The sequence below is a fragment of the Calypte anna genome, chromosome 6, assembly GCF_003957555.1.
Source record: "Calypte anna isolate BGI_N300 chromosome 6, bCalAnn1_v1.p, whole genome shotgun sequence".
In the NCBI taxonomy this organism is placed as follows: domain Eukaryota; kingdom Metazoa; phylum Chordata; class Aves; order Apodiformes; family Trochilidae; genus Calypte; species Calypte anna.
Genome location: NC_044252.1, coordinates 32,462,978 through 32,480,224, shown reverse-complemented (window position 1 = coordinate 32,480,224; position 17,247 = coordinate 32,462,978). Strand labels below are relative to the sequence as shown.

The 17,247-nt window shown below is 40.0% G+C and overlaps 1 protein-coding gene across 4 annotated transcripts in view; it reads right to left on the bottom strand.

Annotated features, from left to right (window-relative positions):
* The window catches only part of ZRANB1 (zinc finger RANBP2-type containing 1), a 42,913-nt gene that overhangs the window by 21,728 nt on the left and 3,938 nt on the right, over positions 1-17,247 (bottom strand). For 2 of the 4 annotated variants that reach the window (XM_030453663.1, XM_030453661.1), the window contains exons 2-3: positions 8,315-8,412; positions 6,614-7,464 (exon numbers count right to left, since the gene is read on the bottom strand). In XM_030453663.1, the coding sequence (XP_030309523.1) occupies positions 6,614-7,427 (814 nt within the window). In that variant the 5' untranslated portion in view covers positions 7,428-7,464; positions 8,315-8,412. Of the gene's footprint in view, positions 1-6,613; positions 7,513-8,314; positions 8,413-12,919; positions 12,942-17,247 lie in introns of those variants that run through there. The other 2 variants (XM_030453664.1, XM_030453662.1) reach the window with 2 other exon arrangements.

The following is a 17,247-nucleotide window of genomic DNA, read 5'->3' as shown; positions in this document are numbered from 1 at the left end:
TGCAGCCAAGCCATGAGAAAATCCAAGTTCATATTCTGCATTTATATGTTCAACTGTTTGCAATTCAGGCATTCCCTCTTACTGGGATACTCTTTCACTGCCCTGGGAGCCAAGGTTTTTTTTTTCCTTCTAGTAAAGCCCTTACAGATAGCACAGACCAGCACATGCCATCTCACTACACATGAGAAGATAAAATGATAGGGATTAGGAATATTATTTAAAAACATTACATCTACAAAGATTCATCACACAAAAACAACAGTTTTATCATCTTGGGCCTGCATTTTTCCTTCTACAACCATTATCTCTTAGATATCAGATACCACCTTTACTCACATTCAATAAGCCCATTATTAGCCCAGCTGCTGAAACCAAACTACTTCAGCTGAGGTGCTATTAAATTTATTCTTCAGAACATGTAAATGTTTATAGGGTTTGGTGCAGTTAAGTAAACTTGGAAAATATGCAAGAGATTACAAGTATATCTAGAAAAACTAAATCCTGTTTGCTCTAACAGCACAGTCCCAATGACTTCAGGACAGCTGGATGTAAAAGTTTCCAAAGAAAACATTCTAGCAGCAGTATTTATTTATTTCACTATCTTTCTGATAGTCTAGAGTGGACTGGCTGGCACAGTTTGCAAATGAAATAGGAAAATTCTTTCAAATAGACTGATGCAGCCTATTTGGTGTTCCAGATCTATGATGGTGTAATTTTAGCTCAAGGTTCCTCAACAATCCCTCAGCTGAAATTCTCTGGAGACCCAGGAGCAACTGCAGAGTAGCAAACAAGCAGCAGCAGACAGACAGCCAACAGCACCAGATTCTGCAATAGGTTCCTGACCCTCAAAACCTGTGAAAGCATCACTGGATAAGAGGCACATACAGCCTTGCATATGCTACAGGGCAGGTATTCTGCATCTTTGGAAAGGCTGAACAGTTTTAAGATGGAATGAAACAAGAAAAACCAAAGAGAACTCATTTCTCTAATATACCTGCTAAAATAAATACAATTTTTTGCAAAATTCATGGAAAAGTGTGATGGTGGCTGTGGTTTGACCCTGCAAACTGTAGCATTCTCTGGAGCCCTCTCCCTCTTCCAACTATTCATCAAGGAGCCATAAACAAAGTTCTATTATCAGTTACTACTCCATTTCAGCATTTGGAGCACCAAAACCATTCAGTATGGTCCCAAAGAGATGCAGTGCCTGATAAACCTTCATGGGGCTCCAACCACACCCTTCAGTTCCATCTCTTTCTTCATTTCCACAATATCCCTTGTTTCCCTTGTTGGTTTTAGCACACAGTCACCAGCAGATCACCCTCTAGGCAATGACAGCTTAGGACACAACCTTCTGCATGCTAAATTATTTTAAAATTCCTCAAACACAGCAACTTGCATCTTAAAAATATGTGAATAACTTCCAAGAAGACATGTACCTTGACCTTGGAGCCATCCAATGAATATGAGCATGACTTAAGGCCTATTCTTTTTTCCATGCAAACAGCTCTTACCCTTGCATACAGCCCATGGAGCTTCTAACATATCATTAAAAAGTAGCACACATGTAAGAACTGCTGAAAGATGTTCTTATCTCCTGTCTGTCAGAAGTATCCACACCCCTTGCTGCATTAATGGCTCATCAGTTGCTTGCAGGGTTGCACCCCAACAGGAGGTTGGGAAGTGGGAAATCATGAATTATACTGAAGTTAAGCACCAGTGCTTCCCAGGCAAGTTGAAATAGATACATTTAACATGATCATTTATTCAGTTATTTTTAGCATGAAATATCACTGCACATTTAAAAACTAAACAGTCAAGAGACCAAAATAAAAGTGTGTTTTGGGAGTTGAGATTTTCCCCCAGTGAGTCAGGCATGCAGTGTTATTACCCTGTCCTGTAAAATACATGTGCAAATGTAAAGCAGTTGTAACAGGATATATGTACAGGGCTCAGGTGACAATACAGCAAGATTTCTTAGACAGGTGAAAGGTGTGAGCTTACCTCACTGTTACCTGGCACAGCAGGCATCAGCACCACAAGGGAAGGGGGAAGGAGGCCAGGCAGCACAGCTCACACTGAGGACTCTTCCCCCTCAAGCATCCCCACAGGCACATCCCCAGATGTCACATTTACCCAAGGCCAGCATGAAAGGTCACCCTGGCAGTGACTAATTCATCCTCTGCTTCCCCAGACAGTTCCAGCCAGCATACACTGAGAGGGAAGGCCCAGTGCATGGCCCTACCTGCCCTCCAGCAGCTTCACTGTAGCAGAAACAACCCCAGCAAGGCTCAGCTGTACTGTGGATGTGCTGAGGAAACCAGTCTGAGTTCACTGCAACTGCAAACCAAAGCAGCAAACCAACCACCACAACCCCCCCAAAAAATGCCCCCTCATCAAGCTTCATTTTTTAGCAAGAGTTTTCAGAATCACTTCACTGCACGTGGGCAGGCAAACATGAGGAGAAACAAGGGGCTGGGAGGACTGCTTTGGGTGGCAGTGTCAGCTGAAAGCCCTTTGGGATGTCAGTCTCTTCAGGGTGTCTGTGCTGCCAGGGAAGAGCCAAATGCTCTGTAGGACACAGCCCAGGAGGTGGCCTCCAGGTCTGCTGAAGCTGGGGAGCAGCCTGGGACACTGCCCCACCAACCTCAGACCTCAATCTGGACAGAGTGACTCTTGCTTTCCCACAGGGTTCCTGAATGCTTGGGTGAATTTGGTATTTTTCAGAACTCGAGAGGCAAAAGGACAGATTAGGAAAAAAAACCCAACCAAAAAAACAACCCTGTAAAAGAGAGCAAGTTGACAAAAGAAAAACTAAGCAGACACACATGTAGGAATGAACCAGGCATGAACTAACAGTCCTTTTAAGGATGTACTGCAAAACAAGATTCATTATGGATTGCTCTAAATATCTGGGATTTAAGAAAAACACTCTGAGTTCTTTCTTTCACACTGCTAAAAAGTGTGTGTGTCTGGGTGGTTTCAGAGCCACCATTCCCTACAAGGCAGGCATGGTCCATGATGGGAGCAGAGACCTTGCTGACCTGAACCAAAAAGCAGAGCATGTTCTTGTGCAGCAGTTAACAAGCAGGGTTGGGTTGAAGGAGAGAGGAAAAAGAAAAGAAATGCAGCTTTTCATCTCTGGGAGTTCAGGAGTTGAACACAGAACCCAAAAACCCCCAGCAGTGACCTGCAGCAAACACACTCTGCCAGCACCACCGTAAAACACAGCCCTGAAGTGCCAGGAGAGGGGAAGCTTCAGCAAGAACTGAAATTAAGCCCCAAGCAAACCCTGAGCACCAGGAGGGTTTTATAGCCATGGCCATCTCCATCCATTTCTGCTACTGAAACCCACAGGCAGCTGCACCCAACCTCACCAAGCCCCACAGCACTGCTGCTCTTCTTGCACATCAGATCCCCTGAGCCCCACAGGCCACCAAACCTCTCAAAGCCTCTTTGGCACAGACACCACGGCAATGGAGCCGAGTTTTAAATATCCATGAGCTCTCCTCCCCCCAAGAACAGAGTCACCTTGGGCTCCAGGTTAGCCTTGTACTGGGCCAGCACAGTGGGATGCACTGGTGTCCTTGCAGAAACCATTTGTCCTCTCTCATGGTAACTCAGAGTGGCACTGTAGCAAGTCAGGTTATCAAGCAGACAGACTTCCTACACGTTCTGCTTTGATTCTGCTAAATTTTAAACCAATAAACAGCTTTAAAATAGCATCCTTTCAAAATGGATGCATCCAGCACTGTGAAAAACAAGTCAAGAACAAAATACCATTCAAGCACATCTACTTGCAGGCTTTGAAAGGAGGAATGTAGCTAACATTTCTGTTTTAAAAAACCAAACAAAACAAACAAAAACACCCCAAACAAATCCTATTAACAAAACTGCTCATGCAAAAAGCAGGAGTTGCACTCATCATGTTTTCTACAGTCTTGATTTGCAAAGAATAAAAGCCTTGATGGTGTTTATTTACTGAGGTGAGCAGAGCATTAATGGATGTCTGCAAGACCACAAACACACTCAGGTGCTTTCCTTAATCCACAAAAGACACATGCCTACATGTTTCAGCTAAAAAGAACAAAAAGCTGTTATGTCCCTAATGAAACTTGACAATAAATTTATTACCTAGTAAAAAACAAGTCTATACCACAGTTGAGCTGAGAATTAGAAGTTCAACTAAACAGCTGTCCTCAAGTATCAAAAATTTCCTTGGTACCTTCTGAAAGAGTATGTTCTAAGAGAAAAGGAAATAACCAGTCTGCAAAGGATTGGTCCTCTAATCTTTAACTTCAGGGAAAGCTACACTGTGTACATCCAAAATCTTTTGTACATCTTTTTGTAAAAGTACATCTTTTAACTGCTCTATCTCCCTCCCAGAAGAGACTCAAAAGCAACTGATGGAGCTGAAACTGGGAGGTGAGAAGTCTGAAGTTCCCAAATCCTAACAAGCCACCACCTGACAAGCAGCAGACTACACACCAACTCTTCCCCATCCATTTTCACAAACTTCCCTGATATTTAACACGAATTGTCCCATTTTATAACTGTTTGGCAAAGGATGGACAAGTGTTCAACCCAGCTATGAGTTTGCAAGAGCTTCAGTGAGCCCAGAGTCACCATAACTCAGCTGGTTTCAGTGGTAAGAACACATCCTTTAGGCAAACCTGACAGTGAAACTGTCAGTGTGTCACATTAAGACAATAAAACAACCAGCACCTATGTGGCTTATCCCTTTTTATACTACTGGCCTTTCCAATACAGACATGCCCTGCAAAACCTCCTGAGACAACCACATGAAACTTTCATCAATCTCCCTAAGGTTATTCCTTTTTAGTTGGAAAAATCTGATGTGCAAAAGGAACTGAAATGAAGGACTAATCATCAACAGCTTAGGTTGCTGGGGCTTCCTCCCCACCTCCCAGTTTAAAAGTTGAAGTATAGTAAGTGTCTAAGTTACAGAAAGGAATTCATTACATCTTCCAGCAAAACAGTAGTAAAAAGCAGCAGACAACTCCATTTGTATCCTGGGTTTCTCACCAAAATCCTTTTGGGATATCTTCAAACTATTTTCATTTTAAAAGGTCTAAATTGTTATTACCTTACAGAATTTCTAGGAACATAGTTTTGAGTTTCATGTACAACTGTATAGTCAGAAGTAACAAGGGTAACTAGATGCTTGCAAAAGTCATGTTCTTAAATATCAATGCAACCATTGCCACACAATTAAATCTGGAAGTGGGAAATATTTTAAGTAATATTGGAATAGCAAAAAAAAAAAAATAATAAATCACTTTTAAATAGCTGAAGACAACAAAAATCCTAGCATTTGATACAACTGCTATCAGAAAGCAAGATAAGACCTGTAAGGCACACAAACCCCCTCCAACAATTGATCTTAGGTATTTGATAGCTTATGAAATTCCATGAGGAATTCCAGTTGCTTCATTTCAGAAGGCAAAAGCACTGCCCATTTGAGCTGAAGGTATCAGGAAATGCTGAGGCACCCAACTCCTTTCAAAAGGCAATGTGCTTCTCCAACCATTCACACAAGGCAAAAATAAACTGGAATATTTATTAGCTCAGAGAAACCAAACCCATGACACTCAAAAATGTTTAGATTTGGTCAGGTATATTCAATAATGCTGCTCTACAAATCAACTTTTTGATCATAACCATGGAGTGACTTCATGAACCATTAAGGAACAGTAGGAGACAGATGAGTAATGTCAAGAGTTTTAAATGAGGTGTTTTACTCTAAAAATAGTTCTGTATTCCAAGTGCCTAACCTGCCTGCACAAGATATCTGCTTCTGGGAAGTCATGGCACAAAAGGTAACTCACAAGGTCAATAACTGAAGAAAACCCTGCTCTCACATGTCTCTGTTCTTTACAGCATTGGGAGTTACCCAGAATTTCCTTAGGAAAGCACTAAAATAAGTAAAAAATAATAAGTAAAAAAAACCAAAACTAGTATTTGAATTTTTTTTGAAGCAGCTGACTACAGAAATACTTTCTGAAAGCCTGTAAACATTTACAACACAGGATCTGTATTAACACAACATTATTACTTTCAAGGTCAGTATTACACATGCAGTTTCTAGGAGCTACATATTTCGGTGTTATTTTTAACATCTGACAGAGCATCTTGTACTGTTGCAAGCTCTACACTGTTTACAAATACTCCCAAGCTGCAGCTGCTGATTCTACTAATGTAGCTTGCCACAAAAAAAAAAAAGACTTTTAGCACTTTTAGCAGTACTATATGCATTACACTTCTGTACACTGGTTTTGTAGCTTTTTCACCTTTCAAAAACCACACAGAACAACAGGACTGGATGACAAGGATATTCATTTCTACAAAAGGTCAAAAAAGTCCAAGCATAATTGGGAAACACATGTACTCTTGTTCAGGTTATGGATGAATGATGCACCCTCTCTTAGGAGTTGCTGTTTCAGGAATTTCTACATTTGTTTTACATTTTTAAATTAAAATGCACAGATTAAGAGAAGCTGTATCAAAATCCTACATCAAGTTTGTGCTTTAATTCTCCATTCTCCCAAAACACCACAGGCAAAAGAGTTGAAGGTAGCAGCAAACAACTTACCAACACAGGCATTGAGAAACAGCCAGTCAGTCTTCTTCATTCTGTTTTTAATTTGCTTTAGTTTTTTGAAGTCAACCTCAAGTTCTTCCTTGCTGCCAACAGCTCCAGCTAATTCAATTCTTTGGAAGTCCATTTTCACCTCAGATTCACGTTTGGTTGTAGGTGGAGATCTTCTTTGGCTATTACCACTACTACAGCTGCCTCTCCATCGAGCTCTGTCTTGCTCATTGATGATGGATGAAGCCTCTTCTGTCTCTGCCAGTTCTATTGCTTCAATGTTGTTAGGTCTGGGATGATCACACACAACACATTTCCTGGCCTTGGCCCAGTTTTCATATGTACAAACAGAACAAGTCCAGTGCTGAGCCCTTGTGTTTAGTTTATTCCTGTCATTATATTCCTCACACGGATCAACAGAAAAAGGAACCGGTCTGGAACCAGAACCTGAAGACTGAGGAGACTCTGTGGGACTCCTGGTCCTACGTTGAGACAAGCACTGAGTACATCTTATAGCTCTTGGCCAGTTCAAGTAGGTGCACATGTGACAGGACCATTTATTTGCACTTTCCATACTGTAGGAGGATTTAACCCTTGGTCTTGCACTGGAATCCGGGCATATCAAAGGACTGCTTCCTCCTTCAGTGCTGGCAGGATCCCAGTCTCTCCCAATATCACTGGAGCCACTTTTAAATGGATCTTCTGTGATAATTGTCCCACTAGGTCTCTGAGCACGACACATGGTGCATTTGATTGCAGATGGCCAATTTTCATAGGTACAATACTCACAAGCCCATTTAATGCCACGCTCTGTCATCGTGCACTCCTTGAAATGAACTGTGTCAGGCAGAAAGCTAAGTAATCAGAATACATCATTAGTACACAAGGGTCGTATAGGAGCTCTGTTGCAAAAAAAAAAAAAAAAAAATAAACACACAAAAAAGAAAGTAAATGAGATTTAAACCCACTTGATGTGTACAGCACAAAACATTAAAAAAAAAATTCAGGCCGAGCAAATGGGCAATTTTTTTTTTCTTGGTACTGTTAGAAAATTTAGGGGGAGGAAAAAACACAATGAAAATCATAGAATCATAGAATTGGCTGGGTTGGAAGGGACCTCAGAGATCATTGAGTCCAACCCTTGAATGGTATGGCTTGAGCCAACAGCTTTTTAAATACAGAACTCGGGACTTCCTAGTGCAGAAGCAAAATACTCAGTCCTGCATTTCATGGAATCATTTCTGGAATTTAAGATTCTCAGAAGCTTCCAAAACAAATTCAGAAAACAAATCCTCAAGCACTGAGAATACTGGAATATACAGAAATTATCCACAAATATTGAATTATTAAAATAAGGTTCCATATGAATAAAACAGTATAAGGAAAGGAACAGTCTACACCCTGTGAGGTCTTTTCCAATCCTTCACAGGCTTTAGAAGGAAGAAGAGCATCAGGTGGGCAGTTATGCAGTAAGCAAGCAGTTCTTTTGGAAAAGCAGGGTGTAGGAGTTTACATAAAATGCACACATTTGAAAATTTTACACATGTGCTTTACCAAGACGAGGTCTTCATTGGCCATCACTGACACCAGTGATGTTATAAAGTTAAAATCCTTCTTGAACACAAGCACCAGCTCTGTGTGTTGAGAAAATACCAGCAGAGTATTTCACTCTACAAACCTGATTTCAACCCAATTTCAACTTACTTTTTCTCTAATGCATAGGGGATTCTGTCTTCATGCTGGCTCAGACCTCCTCCTCAGATTGCCAAATATGAAGGATGAGACTAAGTAGATAACTATTCCTGTAAACAAAAGGAAAACAGACTCATTAAAGGTTTCCTACTGGACCTGAGTAACCAGAAAGTTAATTATTAAATGCCACACCTATTCTGAACCCAATTTACTAGTTTAAACTCAGCCATGACCTGCTGAGACTAACACATATATGGGTTAAATAAAATAAACCACTATTTATACAGAACTTGCAATCACACTAGTGACCAATCTGATAAAGGAACTATAATCAAGCAACATCAAATCCACAGCAAAACATGTATAAATACTCTTATTTGAAACTTAGGATTGGGAAGGAACAAAAAAAAAAAAAGCTTTGTGTATAGGGCATAATAGAGGGAAAGGGTGAGGCAGGTAGATAAAGGACAAATAGAAAAAAATGTATACAGCCTCTTTCCTCCCTCACCACAGAATAATTAACCAACATATAAGACTCCATTACATGCTACTTTGAAGCATGCAAAGCTGTTTAAAACACAAAGTGGTCAAACCAATGGACTGGCAACTCCCAGTCATCATACTGCAACTCTCTTGGCTAACAAAAACACCCAGTGTCTACTAAACAACTCAAAAGAGAAGTTGCACAAGAGGATTACACTGCAAAGGAGAGACATCGGGCTAAAAATCAGTTTATACCTGTCCTCCAACTAGGAAATGTTTGATGAGTTAGTACACTCTCCACTGAAACACCTTCACACACACACACATGCCTTGCTCTACCAAGGCATAACTAAATGCCCACTTAAGTTTGTCACCTCTCTGCCCCTGCCTGCCTCCTGGGGACCCAGGCAGGCAGCATGGGTGTTTTTCCAACAGAAATCTATTCCCCAGATCAAGTGGGTGCATGGATGAGGAGCTACTGTGTAGCCAGGACAGAGGAGAGAGCAGGATTATCCTTTGCAGCAGGGATCCATTTTTATGCTGTATGGAAAACCAGGGGTGAGCTCACACTGGGGTGCCCATCTCTGCAGTATGTATCAGTGAGAAATACTTACACATACAGCAGAACACAGAGCCAACTTGATTTTACTAGAGGTGACTTCATAAAGAAGACTTTTCAGGAATCTGGAGAAGCAGTTTCTCTGCTCCATAAATAAACTGAAGCTTTGTTAATACACCTCCCATGTAAGTACACTCTGTGCTAGCTTTCCCTATTCCATTTGGCCCAGGCTTTTTGCCCCCAATACCCAATTAAGCTTTCCGATGTCTTTAACATTTCTCAGTAAGTTTATTCTCCCTGCCAGCAGCTGAGTTTTCTGAGATATTAATGTTTTCTAGTTAGGAACACCAGACAGTTGGAGCTGCTTTTCAGAAAGGAGAAGGAAGCAGCACATTGATCCTTGTACCTGCTAACTGGCACCAACAGAACCACTGAGAGCAGTTTCACTTGGGTCACACCAAGGAGCACCAGAAAGTGACTGTCCTGAAACCTCAGTGCCCAACAGAAGCTTCAGAATAACTTCTCCCTGAGCAGAAGGTGGGCTGTTCTGAGGAGGTAAGGCTTCCACCCAAAAGCCAGCTCAATATACAACATGTGATGACCCCAACAAGGGGTCTGCAGCCATAACTAGGCTCTCATCTACCCTGGTTTGCAAAGCCTTCGACCCAGCACCTCCCACTGCAAACAAATCCCAGCCCACATTTGGGATGGGGCAAAGAAGCAAACAAAGCATCATCTGTTTTACTGATATTAGGACTGGGAAAGCAGATTGCTGCCCAAGCTGAAAAGCAGCTGGTTACAAAAATGGTCTAAACAAATACTGAGATACTATTTATGCAACTAAATAGCACAGTGCTCTTACAGAAAAGCTTTCATATATGTCATGAGATTAGGTTTTTAGCTGCAATTATTCTCTGTGCCCCTTAAAGCTAGATGCTTTCAGACATAGTTCTTAAAGAATCTCAGTATCTGCAGCTTCAAAAGCCTCTGAGATATGAGCTCATCCCTCTGAACACGAGGCCTCAGGTTATTAAGAAGTAAAGAACATAAAAAGGGCTCAGTGGAGCAATGCAAGTTCTGTTCTTCAGTAGCTCTGCCAACACGGGCTATGGCACAGCTAGAGAGGAAATTTTACACTTTTTTTTTTTACTTTTAGGTCTTGGTCTGACCCTTAACCCCACCTCAGAGACATCAGAACCATTTGGTTTACTGGTGACACAGAATTCTCAACCAGCCACTGTGCAGTTTGCACCTTGTTCCCTTTTTTCAGCATTCCTTTCTTGCCACTCTGTCAGGTTCACTTGTTAATTTAGATTCTTCACAGTACTTCCTCTCACAAACAGCTAACAGGTGCATGCTCTGAAGCCTAAAAAGCATGAGCAGGAGAGAAATTAAAAGCCACAAATCTCCAGAGGAGAAGTTCCAACTGGTCAGCTTACACTGTTCACATTAAATTGCTAAACACCTTCTGGACAGACTAGGAGAGCAACTCAGTAGGTTAACGAGGAGGACTTATTAAATGCTAATAAATCAAGTGACAAAGAAAAATCAAACTGTTACCAGGCTTTTTACTAAATGAAGCCAGTCAGAAAAGGTGACCTAGCACAGTCACATTGTTTTCTTCTCTTTTCTTTCAGCTTGGAAGAATCTTTTTCAGTGCATGGGCAAACACAAAACAGCACACAGACGTTGGGAAGAAACAACCATGGCCTTAAATAATATTTTTATGACAGCACATGCTACACTCCCCTCAATTTAATTATTCACAGTGCCCAGAACTTAGAAGGCACAACCTAGAGCTACACTTCATCATACAACCAAACCCTTCCCATAAACTGGCCAGACACTGATTCAGACCAGTCCACAGTCCTGAGTTTCTACAGGCAGAAGCCTTACCTAATTATATGACTGAATCAGTGCTCTCACCTTGGTTTGCCCAGACATACAGATTTTTGGACAAAGTTAACTGCTTCTGTGCTTACAGGGAGCTTGGATATCAGCTTAAGCCTTCAGCAAGACCTGCAAGATCCACCCTCCTTCCCCAAAAAGCAGCTGCCTCCCTTAGCCTGCTCCAAAAAGAAAGCTGGGTTATTTAGTTTTATTTTACTGAATATTATATTTATATATTTTTATATATTTTATCTTTTTATATTTTATATTTTACTGAAGCAACTTTTTGAAGAAACAATGAGTAAAAGTGTCTTGTTCTGAAAGAAAGAGATCTTGCTAGCAGCACACAGAATCTACGAACAGTTTGAGTTTTCTCACATCCAGCCACAAAAAGGATCAAACAGCTGCACTTTCACTGACTGTGTTCTTTAAAAATAATGAAACAGAGCAGTTTAAATGTCCACCTACCAAGGAGGGGTCTCAGTCTGACAGCTGTAATTGCTCACTAACAGCTAGATAATATTTCTGTGCAGTTTATCTATACAAACAATGGACAAACAGCTTTTCAAGAAAAATTGCCTATGATTAACCCTGCATAGTCTGACACATTTTCAGAAATATTCCCCCTTGTACTTACTAACTCAAGTTATCTACCAATTGCCCATAAAAAAATCAGCTTACTTTGAAAACTCGAGTTCATTTAAACATAAAATAAGCTTCCTAAATAAAACTGTAAAAGGACAACCTCTTAAAATCACACACATGGATTATCACCTTAAATGGATAAAATAAAACATGCACTACTCTGAACTTGGAGAGCTGTACCTGGTTTTGCTCTGTACAAATATAGATACATTAAAAATATCCTATAGAATATATATTATTACATAAATATATATTATGTGTATTCTGTATTATGCATATAGACTATATATATTCAATAGAATATTTTTTAAAGATGTATAAGATGAATTTGAGTCAACTCTCCACAGCTGGAAACAAAGCCATGGTTTGATTTCACAGTTTCCAAACAAATACATTTATAAATGTTGCCACACTACTACTGACTCTAACTATAGTATCTTTTTAAAGCTTATATAAGGTGAACAAAGGGAATCAGAAAAAAATTGCCTATTTTTTAATACAGGCAGTAGGAAGGTCTAGAAGACAGAGCTGTACACAAACTTAAATCAGAAGGGCCAATTTGTTTCTTTAGTACTTGTAAACTCTCTATAAACCTCCTCAAACATTTCTCACACAAAAGATACTGCTATTTAACTGGCTTAAATTCACTTTTCTTTGCATCCAAGAATCCTTGTGAAGTCTCACACTGTCAAAACACTTCAACAAAAACAACTTAAGTTTTTAAATAACCTATTAGAAATTAATTGCCAAGTATTAAGAATTGATTCTCACATAAAACTTGCCTTGACTCATTGTCTAAGGTGCAATATTACTGATACTTTCTTCTCTTTACTTACTAGATTTACTTACTACACCTTCAGCTATTTACTGTTCTTGCACGACTGCTTTCTTGAGAATTCAGCATAAGCCTCACCAGATCAGAATATTAAAAGAATAAAGGCTGAACTTAGGCTTCTATAGTTTGAAGGGAACTAACAATGAGTTCCATTGTTATCCCTGCAAACTGGTTTAAAATAAAAAAATAAATTAAGAACACTGACCTTGTCAATGGAACAAGCAAATCAGATCAGCATTGGATCTGGAAGCTTTGCTGTAAGGGTAATAGCTGTGTATTAGAATAATGGAAAGATTACTGCAGAGTCACAAATGTAGGAGCATTTTCTGTATTAGCAAGGAATTTAACAAGAAAGCAGAGTCTGCTTTGGTTGGCAGGACACTTATTTAAAAATTAAAGGATACTGCTCCAAACAGAGCAGCACAAAGGAGAAAATACTCCCAAATAAAGTGCTGAAATCGATTTTTGCAAGCTGCTCTCTGAGGCTGGGTTCTTGGCTTACAAAATATTTATTCCCTTGAAGTTACCTGGCTATTTGCTGTGCAGATAGACAGCAGAACCTGGTCTGGGACTGCAGCCACCACCACAGGATGCAGACACCCTTTTATTATAAAATAAAGGCACAAAGCAAGTGCTGCTTCAGAAGACAGAGGAGGGGTTTTTTTGTCAATTTGCATTACCTTTCCCATCCTCTTCCCAGTAAGAACACTGCTCTGGAAAAGCACAGAGATCACTTTAATCCTCCCTTAGCTCCCAAGAAGAGGGGTATCAGAAGGATGATGCTGTCCTGAGAGACATCACCAAGTTAAGAGTAGCACAAACCTCAGTTCTGCTAAAGGCCAGATCACTGCTCTGTAAATCACAAACTGTAACATTAAAGGCACATGAAAAAAGAGAAATTGAAAATATTTTAGTTATAACTGGGTAACTATTTATAATCTGGTACTTTAAATGAGTTCTAACATTATTCTTCCGTTTTGGTAGCCTAAATTGTCAACAAGTACTTTCTACTCCAGATTTTTAGGTTTGACCTCCATCACTACATATAACTTTTTATCTACTCTTGTAAGTCAAAAGACTTCATCTTCACAAAGTAACATGCTGCAAGGAACTTAGTTCTCTTGCCAAAAAAGAACATCTGAAAAAGCAGACAGCAACTTTTGGAAACATTGAGAAGTTGGGCAAATTCTGAGAGGCTTCACTTAAAGACAATTTTAAAAATCCTTATATTTAAATGTATGGACTTGTATTGCTCTTCAAAGGAGCTTAAATCTACTTTATGAGGTATTTATGGTAGTCAGAAAACTTACACTGATTTTGCTTCAGCTTTCTTTTCAATATTCTGTTCACACTTCCAATCCAACTGCCATCATTTCAAATAAACCTTAAAGCCTGACTCTGCATAAGCAAGAGAATTTACACCCAGTTTCCATGCAAGAGGATGCCTGATTTTGCAAACATTCCATGCAGCAACAAGTCAAACATTTGGCAAGTTTCAGATCTTAGGAGACATCTGAAATAAAAGGATGGAGACCTAACTATAAACACATTCTTCTGCACAAGCTGAAAACTCAGCACAGAATTAGCAGGTATTAGACAAAACCAAACACTCACTTTCTGCTGTCTTTTCTTATTTTCACGTTTGTCTCTTGAAACATTTTTATGCTTTTAAACACCACAATTAATCCTGATGGGTAACTGGCAGAGTACAAGTTTCCATTTTATTTGGTGCTCATCTCATGAGTCAAACTATATACAGCTCTATTAATTTTGTGAGTAAAAGCTTAGAGACCCTTAAATGCTGAAAACAATCTATAAAAATAACAGGAGCAGCTTGCAGCCCAGCCCTCTTATTTCAGAACAGAGTTACATTTTTTCAGGGGTTTTGTTTCAAAGTCAATTAAAACTGAACAACTGTTTAGATGAGCTGGAACTACACATCAGGATGGACTAAATACCACTGCTTACTTAGAAACCAATACCATTTGGGGAAATGAGAGTAAGCAGATCAACAGTTACATAATGCACAGCATCTCCCACACAATACTAATCAAAAACCAAGCAAAGTGACTCAAAATAATGAGCTGTGGCAGAATATTCACATAAATACAGCTCGCGACATTTAATTAATCTGATCATCACGAACACTCAGCAACAGATTAATTCTGACTCATGATACAGTAACAAAGATGAAACAAAACACAACAGAGTTGTTAAAACTTCATTTTGAAGATGGTTGCACTGAACCAGGGACCCAACTTGAACAAGAAGATTCTTTATATAAAGAGAGGTCAAATCCAAGAGCAGAGTGTATCTGTGTTTAGACTGTGTGCCTAAAACAGGAGACTCAGTTTGTTTAGAGCTCAGCCATCCTCCCAGGAGCTGAGGAAAACCAGATGCTGAGCTCTGAAGGAAACCACACTGTGGAGTCAGACATCAAAACTCAGAAACACTTAAACCCCTCCAACAACCAAGGAACATTAAGACTTGTACATCTGACATTCAGTTCTAGTAATTATCCTCTGGAGCTCCTCAGTGGGGGCTAACCAGAAATAAAACCCTGGCTACATGCAGACATAGTCACCATTTGGTGGAGAAAAACCACCTGCCCCCAAATGGAACAGGGAAACACAGACTCAACATCAGTTTGAGGGCAGTTTCCCCTCTAATTAATGGCAAACTCTAATGGCTTAGAATTAAAACTGCTTTTGGTGTCTACATTTACAGCTGGGCTACATGCAAGGTGAGTTCCAGTTCAGGTAAGCTACACGTGCTCCTGATTTTATCCAGCTCTTCTTAAAATACTGGCCAGACACCAAAGTAGAAAAAATAAAAAATCACTACTGTGGATGTTGCTGCTTAACCTAGCACAAAATATCAAGTATCACAGGGAAAACAAACTCAAACTCCTTTTGGAGAAGGAGTGATAAAAGTTGGGGGTTTTAACCCTATGATTACCTGTATTTTCCTCTTAATATGTAACAACACCTCCAAGTTAACCACTGCAAGGTTACTGCAAGGTACTGCAAAGTGCTCTGAACTGCCAGAAAGTTTCAGCTCCAAGACAGTAATCCTGATTTCAGGGAGTGGTTTTAGCTTTCTGCTAGAGACAACACTGCACAACTTTCTTTAAATAAACCATTTAAAAGCCATGAGGTGACAATTATTTTTATCTTTGCCAAGCTAAACATTAATGTGGAGGCCAAAAAAAAAAAACAAACATAAATAGCCCAGCAAACCATCCCAACCCCTCTGCAAGATAAAAATTACCTTGTCAACAAGCACACAGTGAGGGGAAGCCTTCATAGCCAAAGACTAAAGCCAGAGGCCCATCCAACAGAAGGAATAAACAACAATCAGATGGTAAGACACCAGTACAAAGTAGTCCTGGCTTATCAGGAGTGTGAATTTAATTAAAAAAAAAAAAAAGAAAAAAAAGAAAAAAAAAAAGAAAAAAGAAATTAAGAAAGAGCGACCTGGCATAAAAACACTTCTTGAAACTGCAGAAGACTCAGACCTGTAGATTGAAGCTGTTTCAGAGAGGGAATCAGATAGCATCAAGTAATAAATATTGCCAGCTGTCTGGCTGAATCCCTGCTGAGATACTGGGAAGATGAATGGAGACAGAAGAAATAATTTCAAGCCCATTAGCCTGAAAGAAGGATAAGTCAACACTGGGACAATGCACTGAAGTCTTTACAACTATAAGAAAAAGAATTCCCTCCTTGAGTCACCCTCACAATGCAAATTTCCTAGTTTTCTTGCTAGAATTATCCACATTTATGACATTCATGGCAGGCAGACAACCAAGTGACTATGTGCCCAGGGCCAGGTGGGTTTCAAATGAATGGACCTGCAGCTTCAAAGCCACTCAGAGATGACCTGATCCCAATAGTTCTCATCTCCTGAAAACAAAACAGAACCACCCAAGTTTATTTTTCTTTCCAGAGTCATGTAAAACGTGGTTCTGACAAGCTTCCTTAGCTGAGGAAAGCTAACTCCTGAAGATCCAGAAGACAGCAGAACACCAATATGATTTAACAAAGTTTCTTCATGCCTGCAAGCTCCCCAGGATCTCAGACTGTTCCAGTTTCATTAACAACAGCTGGTCAAGGCTAGATGATAGATCAAATCAAAGTCAAAAAAAAAAAAAAAAAAAATCACATGAAGGACTTTTAAGCCTCAAGATTTGTTTACAAAAATGATGGTAAACATAACCCAAACAGAACATAGCTGTGTGCTGGTTTAGGGCATCGTGGGAGGGAGAAGAAGGAAAAAAAAATAAAAATAAAAAGGGGGGGAAGGGGGAAGACTGCAGCCTCCTTGCTCACAAGTCACAGTTTCAGCAAGAAGTCCTATTTACACCCCCCAAACCAGACACAGGTCCATCTCTCCAGTCCCCCCCAGCCCCTGGACAGCAGCTGCATCCCTGGTACTCATTTTGTACCTAGCTCTCATTACCGCAACGATTTTCAGCTGAATTCCAGAGATTGGAACACAGGTGTTAATTCTGTGGATTCATTTAGCAATTCT